General features: G+C 37.7%; 1 protein-coding gene across 5 annotated transcripts in view; it reads right to left on the bottom strand.

The window, feature by feature from the left end:
* Window positions 1-21,710, bottom strand: part of TRRAP (transformation/transcription domain associated protein) — a 73,087-nt gene that overhangs the window by 37,497 nt on the left and 13,880 nt on the right. For 3 of the 5 annotated variants that reach the window (XM_015876799.3, XM_015876801.3, XM_085514616.1), the window contains 26 exons: window positions 21,279-21,444; window positions 19,796-20,052; window positions 18,585-18,785; window positions 17,594-17,772; window positions 16,311-16,510; window positions 15,350-15,567; window positions 15,032-15,229; window positions 14,127-14,387; window positions 12,954-13,115; window positions 12,346-12,442; window positions 11,776-11,897; window positions 10,538-10,708; window positions 9,289-9,357; window positions 8,313-8,432; window positions 7,889-8,008; window positions 7,400-7,564; window positions 6,817-6,998; window positions 6,374-6,572; window positions 5,840-5,968; window positions 5,050-5,316; window positions 4,415-4,621; window positions 3,074-3,232; window positions 2,854-2,988; window positions 2,553-2,663; window positions 1,114-1,260; window positions 437-650 (listed from right to left, as the gene is read on the bottom strand). In XM_015876799.3, coding sequence (XP_015732285.1) covers window positions 437-650; window positions 1,114-1,260; window positions 2,553-2,663; window positions 2,854-2,988; window positions 3,074-3,232; window positions 4,415-4,621; window positions 5,050-5,316; window positions 5,840-5,968; window positions 6,374-6,572; window positions 6,817-6,998; window positions 7,400-7,564; window positions 7,889-8,008; window positions 8,313-8,432; window positions 9,289-9,357; window positions 10,538-10,708; window positions 11,776-11,897; window positions 12,346-12,442; window positions 12,954-13,115; window positions 14,127-14,387; window positions 15,032-15,229; window positions 15,350-15,567; window positions 16,311-16,510; window positions 17,594-17,772; window positions 18,585-18,785; window positions 19,796-20,052; window positions 21,279-21,444 — 4,456 coding nt within the window. The remainder of the gene's footprint in view (window positions 1-436; window positions 651-1,113; window positions 1,261-2,552; window positions 2,664-2,853; window positions 2,989-3,073; window positions 3,233-4,414; window positions 4,622-5,049; window positions 5,317-5,839; window positions 5,969-6,373; window positions 6,573-6,816; window positions 6,999-7,399; window positions 7,565-7,888; window positions 8,009-8,312; window positions 8,433-9,288; window positions 9,358-10,537; window positions 10,709-11,775; window positions 11,898-12,345; window positions 12,443-12,953; window positions 13,116-14,126; window positions 14,388-15,031; window positions 15,230-15,349; window positions 15,568-16,310; window positions 16,511-17,593; window positions 17,773-18,584; window positions 18,786-19,795; window positions 20,053-21,278; window positions 21,445-21,710) is intronic. The other 2 variants (XM_015876800.3, XM_015876802.3) reach the window with 1 other exon arrangement.

The following is a 21,710-nucleotide window of genomic DNA, read 5'->3' as shown; positions in this document are numbered from 1 at the left end:
ACAACCCAAGCACTGAAGTTTTTCTAAGTTGACTGGCATTAGTTTATATTAAGACATAGAACATGAAATAAAGACAGCAGGCAGTACGCTCACTCTCTTCGTTGTTTCAGCAAAACAGTAAAGCTGTCTTTTCATTGTACTTCTGAAGCTGAAAAACTGTAACTGCAAAAATGCACTGAAATTATAGAATGCATTTCTTGAACCAAAGTTATGACAGCCACAGGTTATTAAGTTTTTATGTCAATGGATAATGACGATTTCCACATGATTACATTTTCAGCTTTTTTATAAACAGAGGTTGAAAGTGCAAACTAAAACATACCATTACACACAGACATCATAAAACAGAATATTAGCACATTGCAGACAGTGTCTTTACCCCACTTTAAATCATTTGAGAAATAACAGATAAAAGGAGGAAGAATATACCACATACTTGGTTCTGTAGGGAAAATACCCATTAAGCGAGAAAGCAAACTGTGGACTGCTCTCAAAACCTTGGTGTTTCCACAAGTCATACAAGCTGCCACACCTCGTTGCAGGGGTTTGAAGCTACTAAGAATAGCAGGGGGCTGCAGTACTGTTAGCAGGAAACTTAAGACCTCCAAGCCAGTGCAAATGTTGGCAAAGTTGGCTTGATTGGGTTGTTCCTAAAGAGAACACACACAAAGAGGCAGTGAGTGGGTAGGAAAAGACAAAAAGCACTGAAAATTATTTAAGAGATGCAAAGTAATACATTGACTACAGACATTCAAGCCCAAAACATTAAATGTTTGCACTCAGATGACACTGACTTCATCCTATTCCACTTCTTAATACAAAGCCACAAATTACTTGTTAATATATATACTGCAATTTGGTTCCAAGTTTTCCAAAAAACGATACTGAATGAAATCAGTCATTAAACCCATCAAGACTTACTTCAAACTCACAACTACACTTTGCTATAAAGATCAATCTACAATTTAAAGTTAAAATCCACAAGAAATTAGTGTTTCAGAAATGTAATAGTTAAAAAATACTTCAATATGAGGGACATCTGGTTGGGCAAGTATCCAATCAACATACATGCTGGAGAATCCTAAAACACTGAAGAGCTGGACTGTTACCTACCACAGTCATTAACAGCTTATCAAACCACTGCAGTTTCAGTTCTGACTTAGGCCACATATCTGGTCGTAAAGCAGTTTTCAGAAGGTTGACACAGCGGCGAGAGAGCAATTCCCCAGGAGAACCAGCAGTGTTTGAGTTGTCATTTACCTAGTAATTAATCAGAGTTAACAAAATGACACCATCTTGCATCAAACTAATTAATTTATCATGCATTCCAAGCAAGCATTTAATTCCTTCCTTCTGAAATGGCTGAGCTTAAGCAGTTTTATCACTGCAGACACAGAGTATTCTACTGCAAAGAAAGATAACAACTAACAGTGAACATCAGAACTTAGGTGTAAATTGCTAGCTAATTACCTGAAATCATCCAATCTGAAGGATGTATTTTAAAATCCCACCTGGTACTTTAATCTGATAGATTATTACTACAACCCTGAATGTTTTCCAAATTAGTTCATCTTGACTGCTAGGAAAATATCCAAAAAAGATACACAGCTCTTTATATAGTTTATGTAGTTATATAGTTTATATAAAGTTCCTCTTTATAACTGCAGAGTTTTCTCTGCACTGAACTGTGATGCATAATATTCCAAGTAACTGCCGAACGTGCTGCAGAAGCCATACGATTTTTCACCTTCACACTCAGCTGGCCTGCCCCACACCAGGAGAATTAACAAAATTTAAGAGGCTTGATATGCTACATGAAAAGAAGTTCCATATTTTTGATCTTGAAAATGCCATCACAATAATTATCCTTAGATGTATAATTGATACAGCCTTTCCTTATTTCCCTCTAAATTCTCTTCAGTTCTCAGGTAAAATATTCTTGCTGCTGAATCTAGTCAGTAGAGCTGGCACACTTTATAGAAATGAGCAAGCACACAAACAAATTAAGAAGGAAAACTTATGGGAACTTTTTTGAAGTCTCTGCCTGGCTCCAGCCAATTTCTGCTACTCGAGTTTACTTCAAGCATGTCACTTTCAATATAGCACTTGTTTGAAAGGAGAAAAGAACAAACAGAACGCTAGAAGTGAGCAGCTAAGCAGCAAAACGGAGACACTTTCAATTTCAAAATCTGGCTTGCAATCGTTCACATTCCAAGTCTGACTGTCAAAGTGCATTCCCCCTGCACGAAGCTGTAAGCACACAACACCACATTAGAAGCTGAAGCGTACCTCCTACGTGAGCACCACAAATCATTTGTGAAATGAAAAGCATGCAAATGCTGGTTATCAAGTTAAATTCCTTTCCTCATTAAAATGAAAACATTTCATTTTTTTGGTGCAATTTTAAAATTTCAAGCCTGACAGCAAATGAATGCAAGTACACAAATTGTAAAACAATCCAAGCGTAGCCGAACTCTTAGGAAAAGAGATGGTTTTTGTTTTAGTTCCTCACACTACATGAGTATTTGCGTATCAGAATAAACCTGTTATACCTGGCAGGCAATTCTAATCAGGAAGTTCACAACTGTATCCGTATGCTGCTTATCAATTGGCTTGGAAAGAAGTGCATCAGCTCCTGGCAAGGACTGGCTACGTCCAAACACCTGCATGTATACAACAAAACACAAAACCCATGATTAACAACACAAGAAATTTAACAACAAGTAGATTAGATTCAAAAGTTTTTCTAAAACTGCAGCCATTCATTTAGTGGGGTCCAAGTTACATGGAAAAACTGAACGGATTAGGCAGCACTATTTACAGCCTCAGAATCAAAAGCCAAATTGTCCTTACAGCACTGATTGCCCCAGTGGCTGTCCTGAATCGTTTCACTTCTTGGCCAGAATCAACAGACAGTCCTCTCTTAACAGCAGATGAGGTAGAACTTGCTCCTTCTCCACTTGCACTTGGATCCATATCTGAATCTGGCTGAAATATCAGCAATGTGCATGTTAATAAAGAATACTTAATGTCATAACAGTCCAACCTTCACCAGTTTATTTAGAATTCCTACCTGCTGGTCTTTAATTCTTTGCAATTCCCATTTAATGACTACTTCAGCAAGATCCACCGCTAATTTTCTTTGCTCTATCGTAACACTGGGAGTGAAGCCCAGCCTCTGCATGGCACTAACCATATGCTGAACCAAGTGATGTCTCACTGGATAATAAACCTGAAAAGACAATTTTACAGTCATGTTAGCTATCAACTAATCAGATCCTTCACAAAGACTACAGCACTGAAATAAAGCTAAACCAGAATGGTAAAGCAGCTTTAATCCCAAAGTTTCTTAAATTTGTACCATATCTGAATATTTTACTCAGGAAAAACAACTGGCGCTTTGAAAACACAATTTTGGCTGTAATTTTCAGTCAAGACTACTGAACTCGGTAGTTATGATGTTGTTCTTCTGAAGGTACTTGTTTGGTGCTCTTTCTCAAGGACAAGCGCTCTGATTCCTTTGCCAATCCTCACAGAGCCAAAGCTCACATTGGAACACAGGCAGATACGTGAGCCATCAATTCCTAAAGCGTGACATAAAAGTCACATTTTGAGTTCTAACTTCAATCACTATAAACAAAAGGAAATCTAACAGAATGGCAAATTCAAAGTCACAATTGTAATTAGCGGAGAAAACAAACAACATAGGCTTAAGAAAATGATAGCGGAGCACTTCAGGATTCTATTTTGGCAATCAGAATAACAATAAATCCCATTCTTCCACTACATAAGGAACAGTCTTACATCCAAATCTAACAAGTAAATTAGGATCTATATAAACTAAGCAATGCACTCCATTTTTCAAGAAACAACAAACACCCAGAAGCAACTGAGACAAAAAAAAACTAACAGCCATCCTGTATTGCAACAATCCACTGCAAGCCCAACTACTCACCTTCAAACTCCTCCACAAGTACCTTAATCAGCTCCTTAATCACACAACTCTGCTCCATATGCAAACTAATCTACTTATTTTAAAGTTTATTTTGGCTAGGAACAGGTAGATCTTTGTTTGAAATGTCATTTTAATTTAAGCCAGTCTCCCTGCACTCTGCAGGGAGATTGTCTGCAGGTTCACAAAGCCATGCCAAGAAAGCTTTTACAAATACCAGACACAAAAAACATTTTAGACAAAAGGGGAAGCACAAAGAACATAAACAAAAGTGAAAACACATCAGAATTTGCTATATAATGTCAATAATTCTTCTTCTTTATAATTGAATACCTATGCAGACAGCAGATGCTTCCTGAAATCAAGCTACGTAATTTGGATTATAATATTTTCCAATCGAACTGCAGTTTACCACTTTAGTATCTATGACACAGTGACTATGAGAATAATTGGTAGAAGTACCTTGAAATGTTGTACTATTAGGTGTAAAATATGTACTAGCTGGGGAACTGTATGACCTTCTTCCACAATGATTTTTCTTGTCCAGTGAGTCAGCATCTGATGTCCATCCTCCATTCGAGCAGGCACAGCTGGAGTCAGAATAGCCATCGCTTGCCTGACAATAGCACGGGCCTCCATTGCATGAGCTTTCAGAAGACTATGAAAAACCTAACAGTCAAGATTTCTGGTTAACGTTAATATCACACGTATTTACGACAAGCACTTACAAAAGAAGGAGTATACAATATATCTTTTAAACAACACTGCTTTTGTTAAGCGTACCCTTGTGTATCCTCTGCATTCCATTTATCTTCCTTTCTTTCCCTCTGTTTGACTTGAAGTTTTCCTGTCTCAGCTGACATCTTTATCTATCAGATGGATAAACATTACTGACTTGGATAGTTTAACCAAGAGGATTTTTTACTGTCTCCTTTAGTCTCTCTTTTTCACTTGCCTCCTACTTCTATCTTCTATCCAACTAAATTTCTACCAATATTTGGCTTGGTGCTTCTGTACTTGACTTACGAGGATTAATTTAATTATTACATGTAGACTGAGTATCCAAAAACACAAAAACACAAGCACTGAGTCAATACCTGCAGAACTATCTTCTTATGTATGGCAAACTTTGCAATGATGTGTGCCAAAAGCAAATGTCCACTGTATTTGCATGCTGGGTCCACGCAAGCTTTGGACAGGAGGCATGGCCAAGCAAACGTCATCAGACGCCGCAGTTTGCTGTTCCGGTTTTTGTTGTTGTCATGGATGTGATGAGGAGCATGCTCAACCAGAAGTGTGGCAAACTGCAAGAGATATATCCTGAGAGAATCCAGCATATCTGCCTGTTTTTCTGGATCAAGTACCTGGTTGCAGGAACATTGAAAGAAAAGAAGAAGGAAGGTGGGAATGCTTTAATATCTATAAAAGAAATGTGCTATGTTTTGGTTTTTTGAGTGTTTCCTTGTTGTTTTTAAGAAAGTTAATAATTATGTTTTTTTTCCCAATTTGAGACATACAAAACAGCCCTGAGGTGAGAACTTCTTTATGGGTAATTATTATTGGTTCAACAAAACCAAAGGGAATAATTAGAAAGATCCCGACGGTCAATCACACAAAACTTTTCCTGCTAAAAGACTGGAATTACAGTCATATGAGGCTCATTCCTAAATGAAGACATTCAATTGTCCATAAATACCATAAAGAAACTGAAAATGTTATTCTAATCCTACAGATGACTGGTAGACCTCATAGCAGTTCAAAGTTACGTTGTGATTTAACTGATTATAATACTCACAAGTAGCACAAGAGTCAAACTGAGATTGAAATACCAAATGAGATAAATAATGCTTTAAACCCTCAAACACTAACATAAACTATGATTGATACCTTTGTAATAAAAACACTAGTGATGCTTTCTGGATTATCTCCTTCTGGGTTTGGGGGTCCCAACAGCTGTTCACCTTCTCCCTTTTCAAAGCTGTACAAGAAAGCAGGATTCAGGATATGCTGCAGCACCTACAGAGTAAACAAAACCATTACTCTTCAGCACTACATTCTCTTAGCAGCAGTCAACATACAAACTAAGGTCCTGCGCTAAGACACATGTGAGAGACATTGTTACAAAAGGGAGCTGTAAGTAACAGCTTAGTAAGCAGATGCATTTGCTATTTTTTCCCTTTTTCCTTCTTCCAAGGGCAAAGATTCTTAGAAAGTGTGAACTAAATCAGTCAGCATTGAAAGCAAGATAAATTGCTGCTCCTGTTTATTATCACCCTTCCTCAGGTATGATATTTTCACCTAAGTGGCTCTGCCAATTATCAAACTCATTGACATTTAAGTAAGTGAGTTTTGTTGCCCTAGATCTCAAGAAGAAAATTAAACCTAAATACCAGACTACTTTGAATTAATTGCTTTAGCTACCTTGGCTTTGAGCTCATCTCCAAAGTTTGGGTCATTGAAGTCTACAAACCGGAAGAACAAAGCTCGTTTTTGGGGAATACTGTAGTTTTTAGGAATCTCTTCTTCCATGTATTCCTTTAAGAAAGTCATGTTGCAAAGAAAACGACCTGTAAAAGCTCGAAGTAACTGGAAGAGCAGCTCTATGTCACCATAATTCCTCCTGTAAAAACACAGAAAATAAAAAGCTGTCAAGAGAAATTCCTTCTAAACCACCACATTGATGAAGAAAAAGCAAACACTGGTTTTAGACAAGCAGAGAACCAAGAGCAGGCACTACTAGAGGTATGTATTAAGAGCTAAGAGCAGTATTATGAAATATACTGAACATTCCCTTCATTAACCGCTAACCATTTTTAGTATCCCAGTTTGTACAGAAGCGATAGGAAATAAATCTTGTTACGTACTTGCAGTAATTCAACAGGCAATATGCGAGTAGCTTAGGTTCTTTCCAATTTGTTGCAGCCATATTCTCCTTACGATGCCTTTCCTGAAAAGCTTCGCTCACCCACACACGTTTCAGCTGACTCACCAAGGAATGCTGATTTGCTAACCAACATTCATCATTCTTAACAATAATACTTATGATCTGTCAAAAGCAAAACAAGACAAATGCACAATCAACATTCAACAGACCTGCCAGTGGAAGCAATGAATAAAAGCATTTCTTTCAGGTAAATTAAGGGTTCCAAAATAATCCAAATTCAAACAAAAAGTAATTAAGATCAATTTTGAAGTGATTTTTTTCTAAGGACAGTTTATCATGCCATGTTTCTCTCTTGTATCATACTTGATGAAAGATAAGAATTATTCATTTGAATCTCTTCTCTTTTCCTCACCATGACTACAAACACCTTACATTTTTGCAACTATTTTTCCATAAGCCATAACACACACACATACACACACACTTGAAAGTCTCTATGTAAGAGGCCTTTTGCTAAAGAGATTTTTATTATCCAAAGCAGACAATCAAAAATAAATTAATACCTTGATAGCCTGAAACTGAAGGTCAAGACGCATCGTGGTCGTGCTTGGAGAACCAGGTCTCACAGTCGCCTGGGTACCAGCAGGTAACAGGAGTGTGATGAACCGGTTTGGGTTAGCAGCCAACACATCACGGAGAGGTTTGGCATCCTTATGTTTTAAGAAGCTCTGAAGAAGAGGAAGAAAGAATTTTAATCTCAAACTTTAAAAGCAAAAATACCAAAAAGCTCTCTTGCCCTTTGGCATTCTATCTACCACTGAAGTTACATAGCTTTCAAGCTACATAACTCTAGTGATAATCCTATGTGATCTGAAAAGGTATAAAAACCAATAGCTATCGATAAAGAGATGCAAAATAAATTATATACACTTTGTGCTGGAATAAGACCAGCTATAGGATTTTCAGAACATACGAGGGGAAAAAAAATAAGGAATGAGACCACAAATCTGATGAATCAGAAGTTTTTGAAGATTAGGAGCCCTACTGCTTACCATAAACATCCTGCTCCACTGTGGGTCATTTAAAGTTGCTTCCATCATGAAAAGCTCTACTGTCTGGGATGGATGGCGTGTCAAAAACTTTATCAGTGGTTCCCTGAAGGGACTGCCAGCCTGAAAAATTCATAATGCTTAGATTAAAAATGCAGAATGCAGACTGTTCTTAAGGGGGGCAGAATGGGAGGAGCACTTGTTTTGGCATCCATGTAGATACAGAACATTCAGAATTTCCATGATCAGGATTTACTGATAATTTCAAAGCTCCCTCTGAAGAAAGACAAACAATAACCCCTCCTCAGAGGACTGGTGAGCATTTTCCTTTATTTTTAAACAGCTTTGTAATATCAGATCTTCTTGTACCACATACTTAACAATGTTACAAAGCAAAAATATCAGCAATGTTAATTTCCACTTTTACCTCAATCAACATTGCTCGTTCTGTTTTCATCACAACTTCCAGCAGAGGTTTAACCAGTGTCTGAGGGGCAGCTGGGATCAGATGAAACAGATTTATAATTGCTGAACAAATCTTCATTTCCTACGGGTAAAAAGAAGTAAGATTAAATTAACAGCCTAACAGGTGAACATTGTATCAAACATCCTACTGGTTTTACCCCTCTATATTAGCAGAACCAGCAAGGGTTAATGAATACACAATATCTATTTACCATGACGGATGGAATAAAATTCTCTTGTGGAAGTTTGCCCTTCCCACTTGCAATACAAAGGTTTCATTTGATTTTCTTTATCAGGAAAGTGTTATCTTAAGGTAAGAGCTAAACTCTGCATCATGATAAAGGGGATGGGGAGTTAAAGAGCACTCACTGCTGCACTGCACCACTTGGTTATTGCATCAAAAAGCCAGACCTTCCTTTATAAACTATTCCTCATATCCAGCCCACAGCCCCAGGTAAGACCTGAAGAAGAAGACAGACAGCTTTCTCCTAGCACTATTCTATGCCCTTTGCAAACAGCTGGCTACTTTGGAAGAAACTTGCTTTCCCAATAGATATCCCCCCACTACATAATAGATTCTTTGAAGTTCAAAATAATACTGTGCTTTCCTTTTGTAATAATTGTGTAATTTAAAGGTGAACTACAATTCAGATAACCACACCGTGGATTTTCCTCTGTAGAAAAAGGGAAATGGTCTTCACACCAACCAGTACAGAAGAGAGACCAAAGAACCTGCTGCCAGCTGGTAAGAAGATCTTCCCACCACACTAAGATTTCTAACAGCTATTCAAAATACATAAATGAAGTGGCTTGTAATAAAATATCACTGCATCAGCAGTTACGGCAGCATTTACAAGTAAATGAATTCTGTAATTCTTCAAGAATAATACTATTAGTTTCCTCTTTGTCTTCCCACATAAAAGCTTTCATTAACTTACATTTCCATCACTCCTCTGTCCACCTTTGTGTGTAATCACTACAACTTCCATCCATTTACGTAGGTGTTGCTATGAAAAAAGACAAGTGGTGTTATTCTTCTAATAATACCACTCCATTTTAGCAAGTGACAGCATATATCCCAAGAAAAGAAACAGAGACAAAAGTGACTGTTTGAGGGAAACAAAGGGAAAAAATGGTGAGTTATTTTTATTCCCTCAGACTGAAGAGTCAATTGTTTGAAAACATACAGTTCCCAACTTCAAATACCTTCAGTGCATTCCAAACTAAAAAAGGTTGGAATATCACCTACAAAAGTTGCCATTGATTTGTATGGGATTAGAAGACTGAATTTTGGGTGTGAAATGTATAAAGGTATGTTTCACACGTTAGGAGAATAACACGTTCCTGCACTGAAGCTTGTGAGAGGGGATGCTAAGGATTGTCATTAGAAAACACCCAAGACCTACATTTACTTTTAATTTAAAACTAAAGCACTGTACAGTTGAAGCTGGCACCAATTTAATCTCTATACAGAACACACAAATATGACATTCAATGACTAAAAAAGGGCCCCCGGATCTTCATCAAGAGTTACCACTAGCAACTGGAACTACGCTGACTTTTAAAGATTGCTGAAAGTTCTTTATCTACCCAAGATAGGAAGGGTTATAAAGGTACATACATTAAAAGGCAAAAAAAAAAACAAAAAACGAAACCACATGGGACAATGATGATAGGTTTATACTTTTATAATTATTTAAAATCATACACATGCAATTAAATAATTAAAAATCCCTGGCAAAAGAATACAGACTTCCCACGAATGCTTTAAAAATTGCAAATTAGATAAGAAGGGCAATACCTTCCACTGTTTTGTAAGTAAGGAAACACTTAGATTGCTAGGAAGCAAAACGTGCTCAAGGGAATACTTAACATACTGCAATGCTGGCACATTGCTTAACAAAGGAATACGGCCAAACAGACCTTAACTTAATTAGGTTTGACTCCAGTAGATAAGAACTCCTCTGAACTTTTAGCTGCAGTACTTCTTCAGAAATTAAGCCAAATTCTAAGCATGTAGATGTTTGAATATACTCATGTTTCCTATTAATTATGAAACACAAAAACATTTTCCTTACTCTACATTTCTATTACTTACTATACTTTAAGCCTCTGGCGAGATGGTCTTTGTATTAGTGATTTAGGAAAGCCAAGTTACAGGAAAAAGCACCACAGAAATGGGCTTACCATCATCTGATCGCAGAATTTATCATTAAAAGAGTTTGGAAAAAGTCTGGTGACTGATGTCAGACGATTCACAACATTCAGTGTCAGGCTTCGGTAGTCTCCCAACATCATAAGCAATGGTCTCATGTGTGTATGAATTTGATCAACTTCTATTGTAGCCCCTTCCAAAAACTGCAAGGGAGTAGAGGTTCAAAAAACAAGTGGATCAGAGAGCGCAGTGACTTCAGTATGAGCACATTTAAGTACTTTCCACTGAGCAGATCTTTATTTTGTATTTTCAAAATGCAATAGACTACAAGATGTTTATTACTAGTGATACATACAATGAAAAGATGGATTTGGGAAGCATTTCAGTATTCGTGATGCATGGCAGAACACTCCATAATACAATCAAGCAGGAGGACTTAATTATAGCTGACAATTGAAAAACTGCCATCGCTATAAATTAAACGCACAACTACAGACAAGCTACTCAGAAGTTGCTTTATTAAGAAATGGCTCTGAATCTGGCTGGAGGTAATGGAGCAAGTTACTCAGTTAAAATTCATATGTATAATGAGAAAAATAAAAGGCAAAAGAAAACCCAGCTACAAGCACCCAGATATAACACTTCCCATTACACATCCTATGGACATGGTTTTATCACAAAAAAGGTGACAGACACATCCAGAAAATTTCACACTGAACACAAATGTCAAAACAACCCCTAGCAGCTCCATCTACCCCCTCAGCTCAACTGGTATCAGCAAGCTGTAACCAGGAAATATGTTTTCTTTCATGGCCAAAATAACACAAAAACATGAGATCCAACCTCTAGTAAGTTGACTGCCTAAGCAAATGCACCAGCATTTACATACCACCCAATCTACACCTCATCATGAAGAGGCTGTGAGGAGTTTTATCATTATATTACCATTTTCCATATTCGGAGCAAAGGTATTGAAACTGTGCTAAGTGAGAATGAGGTGTATCTACCAGGCTCCGTGTCATGGTGAGAGGACATACTTTTCTTCTCCTCCCAGCTTTTTATATTGTAGTCTAGCATCCAGAACAGACAGTGCAGTGCAGGACTAGACAAAGATGCTAATTCTGGCCTTCAACAGTACACAGACAGTCCTGCCCCCATAAAGCAGAGCCTGTCCATGCTATACTGCTTATATCCATGCTATGCTCCTCATAATTGAGGAAGTAAAGCAGAGAGAACAGACTCAAAAGCAACATTATTTTAATATACTAACCTTTCTCATGCACGCTTCTCCTGCCTCCTGCAGCTCGTTGTTTGTCGAATTAAGCGCCTTGAAAAGTGCAGCAATGATTTTCTCTCTTGACTGAGGCAAATAATTGCACGCAGCCAGAGCATCTGCAAATATCAAAGTAAAACTCTCTTTGTTAACTCAACTTCAAAAGAGGAAAAAAAATATCTTATTTCTACATTTATTCTCATCAAGTTGTTTTTTTTTTAACTTCATCTCAAATTACAGACACATGAAGCCCAGCATGCTTTGTCAAGAGCAACGGGCATCATAAAGTAGTAAATGAAAGGAATGTCTATTAGGAGTGCTTTAAAGTGTCCCCAGTGCTATATGACATAATTAATTAAAAAAAAATTGGGTTGATTTCAGAAAATAAATCCTACTCATTAAGAAAGCAGTGATACTTTCCCATTATTCTCCATTAAACTTTCACCTCTAGGGAGCAGTCATCAGTCTTCAAGCTCTCTAATTTTCTACTGATCTTGGGAAGAAGACTGCCCACTGCTCAGAAGGGCACGTATCTACATCCAACTCTGTTTATGAACTTTCACTTACTTAATGCAGCAATCCGAAGAGGTACAAGTGATGGAAGACTTTTGTAACAAGGCAGTTTCATTAAGGCTGAATCTTCAGCCTCACACAAATTCAAAAGCTAGGGGAAAAAATAAAGAACAGCAATCATTTTAGCACAGAATTATGGATGACTGATACAGTTTTATCAGTTGTATTTTGAGCCTTATGTCTTCAAAGAGACACTTTTATTCAAAGTACAATCCCCTAATTTTACCAACAGGCAAAAATTCTTCTTGAAATTAAAGTATAAGTTTCCATGAAAACTAATGGTTACTGCCAGAGGCAAGAGACCCATTCATAGAGCCACTGAAGAAAAGTCCGGCCAAAAAGTAGTGATTTTACAACTTGCCAGTAGCTAGCAGGTCTATTTGCAAAGAAACTGCTTATATGATACAGGTTATAAAAGAACATGTCTGCAGGAATTCTTGCATCCTGAATTGCAGTAGAATACAAGGAATACTGAGGACCGGGGTAGGGTAATGAAGAACAAACATACACCAGTAATCTCTACTTGTAGCAATGAGAGTTCTGCCAACACCATCATTACTTAAGCATATGCATTCAAATATGAAAAAATAAAATTAGAGTACCTCTGTGTAGAAAACCTTATGTTCCACAACATTTAGATCCATTGTAAACAATCGAGGTTGCAGGGTTGTACAAAATGTATTCCCTTCCATCAGTCCAATCTGGGCATTTGCAGGTTGATGCCTAAGTAAATGTTTTTTAGGAGGGACCATATCTTGGAGGACCTACACAATGCAATTTAGATTACTGAATTAGCAGCCTACTTGAATAATCCCACAAGCCCAGCTACTAAGACACCATTAGGTGTGATCAATTGTTCCTATCCATTTGCTACTGGAACTCCAGCTGTACCTCTTTAGAAATCACTAAATGAAGAAAAGTGTGTCTGAAACACCTGAACTCACTGTCATTAGGGAAGCAACTCAGTACGTTCAATTATCACATACTCTTTCTGAACATACCTATGGCAATGGCTCCATATGATGTTATAAGCAACATACGAAAAAGAAATCCATAAACGTAAGCATTTAAAACACTGAAGTACAAGAACAAGAATAAAGCTCCTAAAAGCATCAGGAAAACAAAATCATTCATGCAGAATTTTTCCATAGCATCAAATTCCCACTCTCCTTCATAAAAAAAAAAAACCCTTCAGAAAAATAAGATATCAATTAGGGGGCTACTCTGTGTGTTCCCAAATTGGAGTAATGACATCTGTAATTTTACACATTATGGTGGCCCTTAGGGCCTTTGTACATTTGCTAGCACTGCAAGAGAATGAATGCTATCAGCTTTAAGGAGTACAAAGCAAAAAGTGTTTTCAGCCAACTTTGATATACACAATCTCTTTCTGGACTGGGAAAGGTGTAGCAATATGTCTGATTTAGACAATAACAGAAAATACAGGTTCAAAATAGAATATGCATTTGGCCTAGCCTACATCTGATTGGTGGTAGGACACGCAGCCCATAATTTCAGAGGGAAAAAAAAAAAACAACCTGGAGACACCAGCAATACAGACAAAGCAATCTGGCACAGTTCCCATGAACCTCCACAGTACTCCAGCCACAGGGTATTTTACAGCATTGAAACACAGCAAACAAAAACATATCCTACCAAAGCACTAACAACTTTATACACTAACATGTAAAAATGCACTCAGAAAAGCATCTTGCAAACCCAAACTGGTGAACAACTTCAGGTTTGCTTGGACTTCACTAAGTGCTTTTGCTTACCTCTTTATGTGGCTCCATAATCACAGTGACACTTTTTCCAGTGACCTGTGCAAGTACTTGCAACGAATGCATTGCTTGTTTCCTCACAGTAGAGTTTGGAGAGGTTACTTCTCGAACAAGATCATGTGTTACGTGATGGAAAGACTTCTCCTGCGCTGCTATGATTTCCTCTGTTTTTTCTTCATCTTTTAAAGGAGTTGCACATCTAATCAGAAGCTGTTCGAGTGTGGTCTTTGCCATAGCAACTGCCCCATTGGATACCTAGGGTATCATAGATAATTTTTGACAAAGACTATAAATCAGCACATTCATCAACAAGAAACTGCATTTGATTTTGATGAATCCTCTGCAAAAGGCTAAAAACATCCTAAGTTTAAAAACAACATTATTCACCTCCCAGCAACCTTTTCAAAGCTGTGAGCTGCAGTGGAACGCAACTATGCAAACCACCTCTAAGAGCTGGAACACTTCAGCTATGGTGTTACTGTATGATTCACAACTAAGAAAAGGTCAAGCAGACAATTTGGTGGTAACTGTAGCTGCATACTGCCTTCAGATAATGCCAACACCTTCAAACTAAGCACAGGATAAAAAATAATCAGTCCAAGTTACAGGGAATCATCTTCTTTCACTGATCAGAACATAACATTCATACTCAGAAATAAGGTAATGTAATCAAAAGTAATTCCAATAACATTGGTGAAGTGGGCAGGACAGGGCAAGGAATGATTCCTAAAATCACGACTTAGTTTAAGTTAAAATGACTAAAATTAACTCAAAACTATTGCATTATCAATATAGTTTCAAGTTAAATAAAATCAAGATTAGAAAAGTTTAATGTGTACAAATTGGAAAAAAAAAATAAGTTATTTTCCCCCCAAACTACATGATATATTCATTATTACCTCTCCAGTTAGGTCCATCATAACAAAGAGAAGTGCCTTCAGGAAAGTCTGTTGGTTCTGGAGGACCCAAATTAGTGGAAGCCGTTCCATAAGAAATTTAATTGACACAACACCTCCTAGTTTTGCATACCAAGCTTGTTCGTAACAGCAAGCACATAAACGTTCCACAATGTATGAAAACAAGGGAAGCTGACAAGCCTGCCAACACAGAATTTGATCAGTTTGCTTTCTCAGCTCACTGGTAGCCTCTGGAGTCTTTGAGGCAGAATTGAACTGGTTGAATGTAGATCATATAGATAAAACTGAAATATATATTACCCTTTCTTTCGAACCCAAGATAATGCTTGCAACATCAAATATCACTGCTAGAGCCACCTCTCCTATTTTGCAGAGCTCCTTTTCCTCATAAGCCATGCAGATTGCTATGGCATCAATAAGCACCAAGGGATCCATGCCTTTTGACCCATTTTCTTCACTATGAAACATGGCTGTGCTAGGCTGGCTTCCAACCTGATAGCACTGCAGCAGAAAAGGACCTGCAATTGTTATGGGGGGAAAGAGAAGGGGAAGAAAAAGATAAAATAATGGATATTTCAATATGAATAGTCTTTCAATTAGATTACTATTCCTATGACTAAGGGATGGAAAAAACAGCGAGTGCTGTGCCAATTTGCATATAAATGGATTGTAAGGCATTCTTCGCTCACAAGAAAAAAAGATTACATCTACTTGGATATTTTCTTCTACTTACTAGACTATGCACTGCAGGTCTCCTAAGGAAATTTAATTAAAATAAAGAATCCTAAGACATTCAAGTTACATTAATGTAACAATGAAGTCATATGCTCATACTAGGTCTTTTCCCAATATTGCCACGCAATCAAACTCCAAACAAGAAGTTTACATTTTAGGCTTCACCAAGGTTTACTTGGTTCCTGCGATAGGCCCTCAAAAAAGCGAATGGAAACAACCAAACCATAAACCACCTGCAAAAATAACTGTATTTACCAAGTTTCACAAATGCATTGGAAACATAAACAATTCCAGACCCAATTTAATTGATTTGCTTCAGAATTTTGAAAGTATTATTAGGAGACAACTTTGAAAACCTGCTCAGTTATTTTTCACTGCTCAGCACAATTTGGCCACAAGGCAAAACCAAACAACCCAAAAGCCACCATAACGTCCTGACTTCCTTCAAACTAAGGACCACAAGATCCAAACAACTTCTCCCCCCCCTGCAGCCACGCAGCCCAGCCATCCCTGCCCCTCTGCTCACCACACTGCTGGGCCACAGCCACCATGGTGTAATGGCGGATCAGGCTGGCTACGAAAGGCAGAGCGCTGGGCCGCAGATCTTTGATGACTGCTGACATGAACGCCCCTGTCAACGCCTGCTCAAACGTTTTACGAGCCGGAGTATCCTGAGCTTTGTACCGATGTGAAATAATGACGCTGGGTATGGACTTCTCGGTAAAGCTGAAAGACAAAATTGAGTTCGCTGTAGTCCTAAACTGTAGTATCAGCAGCTCAACCATGAACATCATCAAGTACCTGATTTACAGTTTGATCTTTATATCAAACTCCTTCTCCACCTCCCATTTTCCCCTCATTTTGATAGATCTAGATTGGTTTACCCAGTTGGTATCAATTTTGTCAACCACTGGTCTCAAACATGATGGATAGCTCAATTTCATCATGAGCATTTCAAGCCAGTGGTTCAAAAGAAGCCACATATATTACAAATAAGAGGTATACAGGCGTCACATTGCAACTCAATTACAGAATGTCATTTTCAATATTTTGACATTTTCCCTTTTTTAAAATGACATTTGATTTTAATCTTTCAAGACTGAAATATCACGTAACAGATCTCCACCCCCAAAAAAAACTTTTTACTGCAAAGCTATGTGTGTGTCAAGTCTAACAAACCCAAATTATACAAGCTACTATGCTCCTTAGCAACTGCAACTCAAAGCCAGCACACACAAAGCCAGCACAACTCAAAGCCAGCACTGTCACATAAAAGTGACAGTTGTCTAAAAACAAAAAAAGTCATTAAGTACCAAAAACTGAAATTTAAAACGATGTAAAATAATTCAATATAACCTCTCAGCTGCTCTAAGACAAAGTCATACCTCAAAACAACACATACATAGGTATCAACTGTATGTGACTATGCCACAGTTTGGGAACTAACCAAAATCGGATTTTGCATCTCTTTCACTTTGGTAAAAATTGAGAAGTATGCATATGATATTGCAATCTAATCTTGCCAATCCAATTAAGCATCAGAATACTCTAGTTATTTAAATACATGAAGCCAGGATTACATTTTAAATGACTGTCTTTTATATCTATAGATTGCACTGGACTGCAAGTAAAATATGAAAATTATGGAAAATTAACACACATTGTATGCTAACAGTGTTCATGTTAGCATGAGAAAGATTTGAAAAGTCCTGAATTAATTCATAAGAAAGCAGGGTAAGCCAGTAGGTTAAAATGCCATGAAGAATACACTGTCACTAAATAAGGTTAGACACTATAAATTTTACATACGCATTTATGCTTAAAGAATTGTCATACTTGGGATGTGCAAGAAGTTGGTATAAAGCATGTTTGTTGTCATCCAGGCTCATCATAGCTACTAAAAAACACTTGATTACTTCCCAAGCTTGCCTCCGATAATACGGTTCTGTGTTAGCACTCTTCAAACAGTCCAGAGCAGTTTCAATTGCCTACAATGGAGAGGTTAAACGTTAGATACATAAATGTACTGGAAAACCTGGTTTGAATTAAACTTGTCAGGATAGGAAGATGTCAGCTATTACAGTATTTATACAAATTCAACTCATCAGTTTCAGTACAGGGGAGAAATCAGCAAAGTCATGTGCATGAAAAAAAACAACCAAGCAACCATTCTTCCAAGCTATATCTAAGCCTGCTGGCTATATGGATACAAAGAGAGGCAGCTGCCTGTACAGCAATCTGTTTACCACATTCAGATCACACCTACTTATGGAGCTGATATTGAAAATCACAGAAAATGTATTAAAACCGTACAGACCAAATTAACTTAGAATCCAGCTGGATTCTCTGATCCCAAAATACAGTCACAGATTAGACTGCTGTAATTAGTGAGAACAAAGCATTTGTAAAACACTGAGATTGTCAGATGAAAGCCACTACAAGTACAAAGTATTTTTGCAAGTATTAGAAGTACTATACCAAACCTACAGACAACAAAGGAAGCCAAATCATTAAAGCCATTAGGATAATCACTGAAGAACATCTATGATAAGCTTTTGGTACACTTCATAAAGAAAACAGGAAGATAATAGAGTAGAATCCTGCTCCTAATCTAACCAACACACAGAAAGGTAAGAAGAGAGGAAAACTGCACAGCAAAGATTTACTTTTGACAGTTCGGCCCTTGCCTAAGGCTTTGTAGAAGCAGAACAGCATCTTTACATTTATTATTTGGACTGATACATAAAGCAATTTAAAGGAGAAAAAAAAATACTGGCAAACTTCTGGCTCAAGTCCTTACCTTTTCCATAGGGAGCTGAATAGATGCTTTACAGTCTGAAAATTCTATTGTGATGCTGGGTCCCTGAATTTCTGTGACCACATATTGTAGTTTCTGTGACTCCTTTAACATCTTCCTGTTACTTCCACCAAACTTACCAAGGACACGATAAGCCACATGAGAAATGCTGTCTGCAGGATTGCGCAGTGTGCGCCACAGAGCCTGGAAGTATTTTAAATGTAATAAGGTCAAACCAGGCTCACTTCAAGATTTTTCAGCTTACAGTGCAATAAAATGTCACAGAAACCACTTATTCACCTATCTGGGTATCTGGTCCTGCATACCTTCCAGAACAAAAACACTTACCCAGAAGGAATGAAAACAGTTTGTTGAAAACAGGTGAACTGAATCCTACAAACAGTTTTAGATTTGATTAATGTGATCAGTCACCAAATCTTTGTTCCAGTGAAATGCAATGTTGTACTTGTGGCTAATATCAGATAGATAACATTATGAATTTAGTAAGAAAAATTAAAAACCAAACATCAACATGGGCCAAGTGAAATACCCTCAGAAAGCTAGCTTCTAAATCTAAAAAGAAAATGAATTAAATATTACATTTACAGGCCAAAGGATATGCTAACCCTATTAGAGAACAGACATACAACATTGCTCCAAATTTCAGCCACAGTATAAATACAATCTTCACTCCACCACCCCCAGGGAGGCGGTGGAGTCACCATCCCTGGCAGTGATCAAGAGGCATCTGGATGAGGAGCTACAAGATCTGGTCTAGTGGTTTTCTGTAGCTTTGGTAATGGGAGGACAGTTGGACTGGATGATCTTGTAAGTCCTTCCCAACCTTATGATTCTATGATTCTATGAAAATTGCATATAGTTGTCAATCACAATATGCTGAAGGGAACTAGGCAACTAATCTTAACAGATCTTAATCATTTTCTATACCAACTCTTAGACAGCAATATTCTTCCTACAGACTCCCAAGCCTTAATTTTAACTTCTTACCAGGAGGTATAGAAGCAAAGATTCATCTACTTTTAAATGTTTCAGTTTTCAGTTGCACAACACCAAACAACGCTCCACATACAAATCAGACAGCTATGGTTCCCATGACACTTTTTTCCCAGTTCTTATAACCAAAGTTTCATATAACATTCTAACGTAGTGAATTGATGACCTCTTGTGGTCTAATGGGAAAAAAACCTGTTTACCTGCATAAGCTCAGCTCGAACTGGCTGAATATGATCATACAGAAAGTCTGGCTGCAAGTTATCCACGCACAATTCAAGTGTTCTTAAGCCTTGGCTAACCAGGGTCTGAGATCCATTGAGAGCTGACACCAAGGGATCCATGAGCATCGGCAGGTATGGCAGCAACGAGCTCAGACGAACTGGCACAGTGAGGCAAAGCTCCACAAACAAGTCTTTCATGTGTTGTTTATGAAGACCACTTTGCAACATATTAAGTCCTGAAAATTATTGAAAAATTACATGTTCAAAAGGTAGGGAAAAAAAACAGTCCACAATTCAGTGTTCAGAACAAACCATGTCTTAAACTCAGGATAACCTGTCATTTGCAATTATGTCAGGCTTATTTATTTCTAAACAATGTATTTAAACAACATAGCACCATTATAAACACAAGTTTCATCTAAGGATGCAACACAGTGAATGCTTTTTAGATACATGCATATACAAGAAGATCTGTGTGTGCACTAAAACTGAAATCAAATAAATGTCAAGATAAGGTAGCATTTGAATAGAGTGGATGAAAGCAAAAAGACAGCCTGACCCAAACCCAACTTCATTTCAATGTAAATTTGAAATCTTCTCCAGATGGAGAAGATGGTTGTTTCTAAATCATGTGGGCTCCTGAAAACAAATATTAATATGTAAATATGTTTATGTCAATGTCCATCCACTGTTCCATACAGGCAAATTATGATCTGCAACTCTTCTTCCCCAGGCCCTCCACAGAAGATTTCATATACTCCACAGCCTCAGCTAGCAGCTCCACACTGACACATATTTTTCATAATGATTTAAATATAAGAGAAATATTTGCTAACTACAATAAAAGTTGCCCCTGCTGACGTAGGGGGAAACCACAGATTTTGCCTTCCCAAAGTTGTTCTGATTAGCTTCTCCTTAGGTTTAAGTAGTTCTCCATATTCCCCTGGTCATGTCCAGAGTCTCTGGAAGATGGCCTTCACAAGCACATAAGCTCATTTAATCAAGCTCTTTCACTTTTCTGTTTCTTTCTGGAAACTGATACAACTTCGAAGTCCATTTCTCATGCGGCAGCAAGTGCACACAACACACCCACAACCACATATGAGCGAGAGCCTCTCTGCAGTGCTCTTCATTCAGAAGCAGCAATAGACTGGCAACCTTGCTCCTCCTGCAACCCCCACACCTCAAAACAACAAGCAAACAAAACCCAAGAGCCCCAAAACAGACAGCAGAAAGCAAGTAGCAGGAGTTGTGAAGCAGCCAAAACTATGGAGCCTGAAGCAGCTGACAGAAAACAAAAATAAGCCACGTCCAAGTTATTTAATCAACTGCTAAGCTCAAAACCAGCAGCTACGATTGGTTTCATGTTGTTTTCTCTTTTAAATTACGCAACATAACTTTATGAGTACTATGTACATAAAAAGATCAGAAACTGGGAGGGAGAATAAAGGTATTGTTCTACCTTGCAGTAAGTTTGGTAACAGCGGCAAGAATTCTTGATATAACAGATCATGACTGCCTCCTCCAATAGATCTGAACAGTGCTCTGAGCAGCAGGAAATAGTTATAGGGCTCTTTGGCAGTCTGTGCAAGTTCCATAGAGCTGTTCACAATCTTGTGTAAATGTGGCTATAAGGAAATAAAGCTTTAAGATTAATAAATCATCAATTTTATCATCGCTGTAGTGTAAGACTTTACAGGAGACAACTTTTTCAGATAAAGACCCTTCAGTTTCTCCAAGTAACTGATATCATCCCAATTTTATACTGCTACGGAGGAGTTGTTACTAAAACACATAGCATTTGTTAATTAATTAAATACTGCTTTCACATTAGCCAAACAATCAAGTCTGCTTGCTACTCCAAACACAATCTGTATTAAAGCAGAAACCCACA

The sequence above is a fragment of the Coturnix japonica genome, chromosome 13 (assembly GCF_054131305.1).
Source record: "Coturnix japonica strain WE chromosome 13, WE-NBRP24, whole genome shotgun sequence".
NCBI lineage: Eukaryota > Metazoa > Chordata > Aves > Galliformes > Phasianidae > Coturnix > Coturnix japonica.
This window is presented reverse-complemented; position numbering and strand designations above follow the sequence as displayed.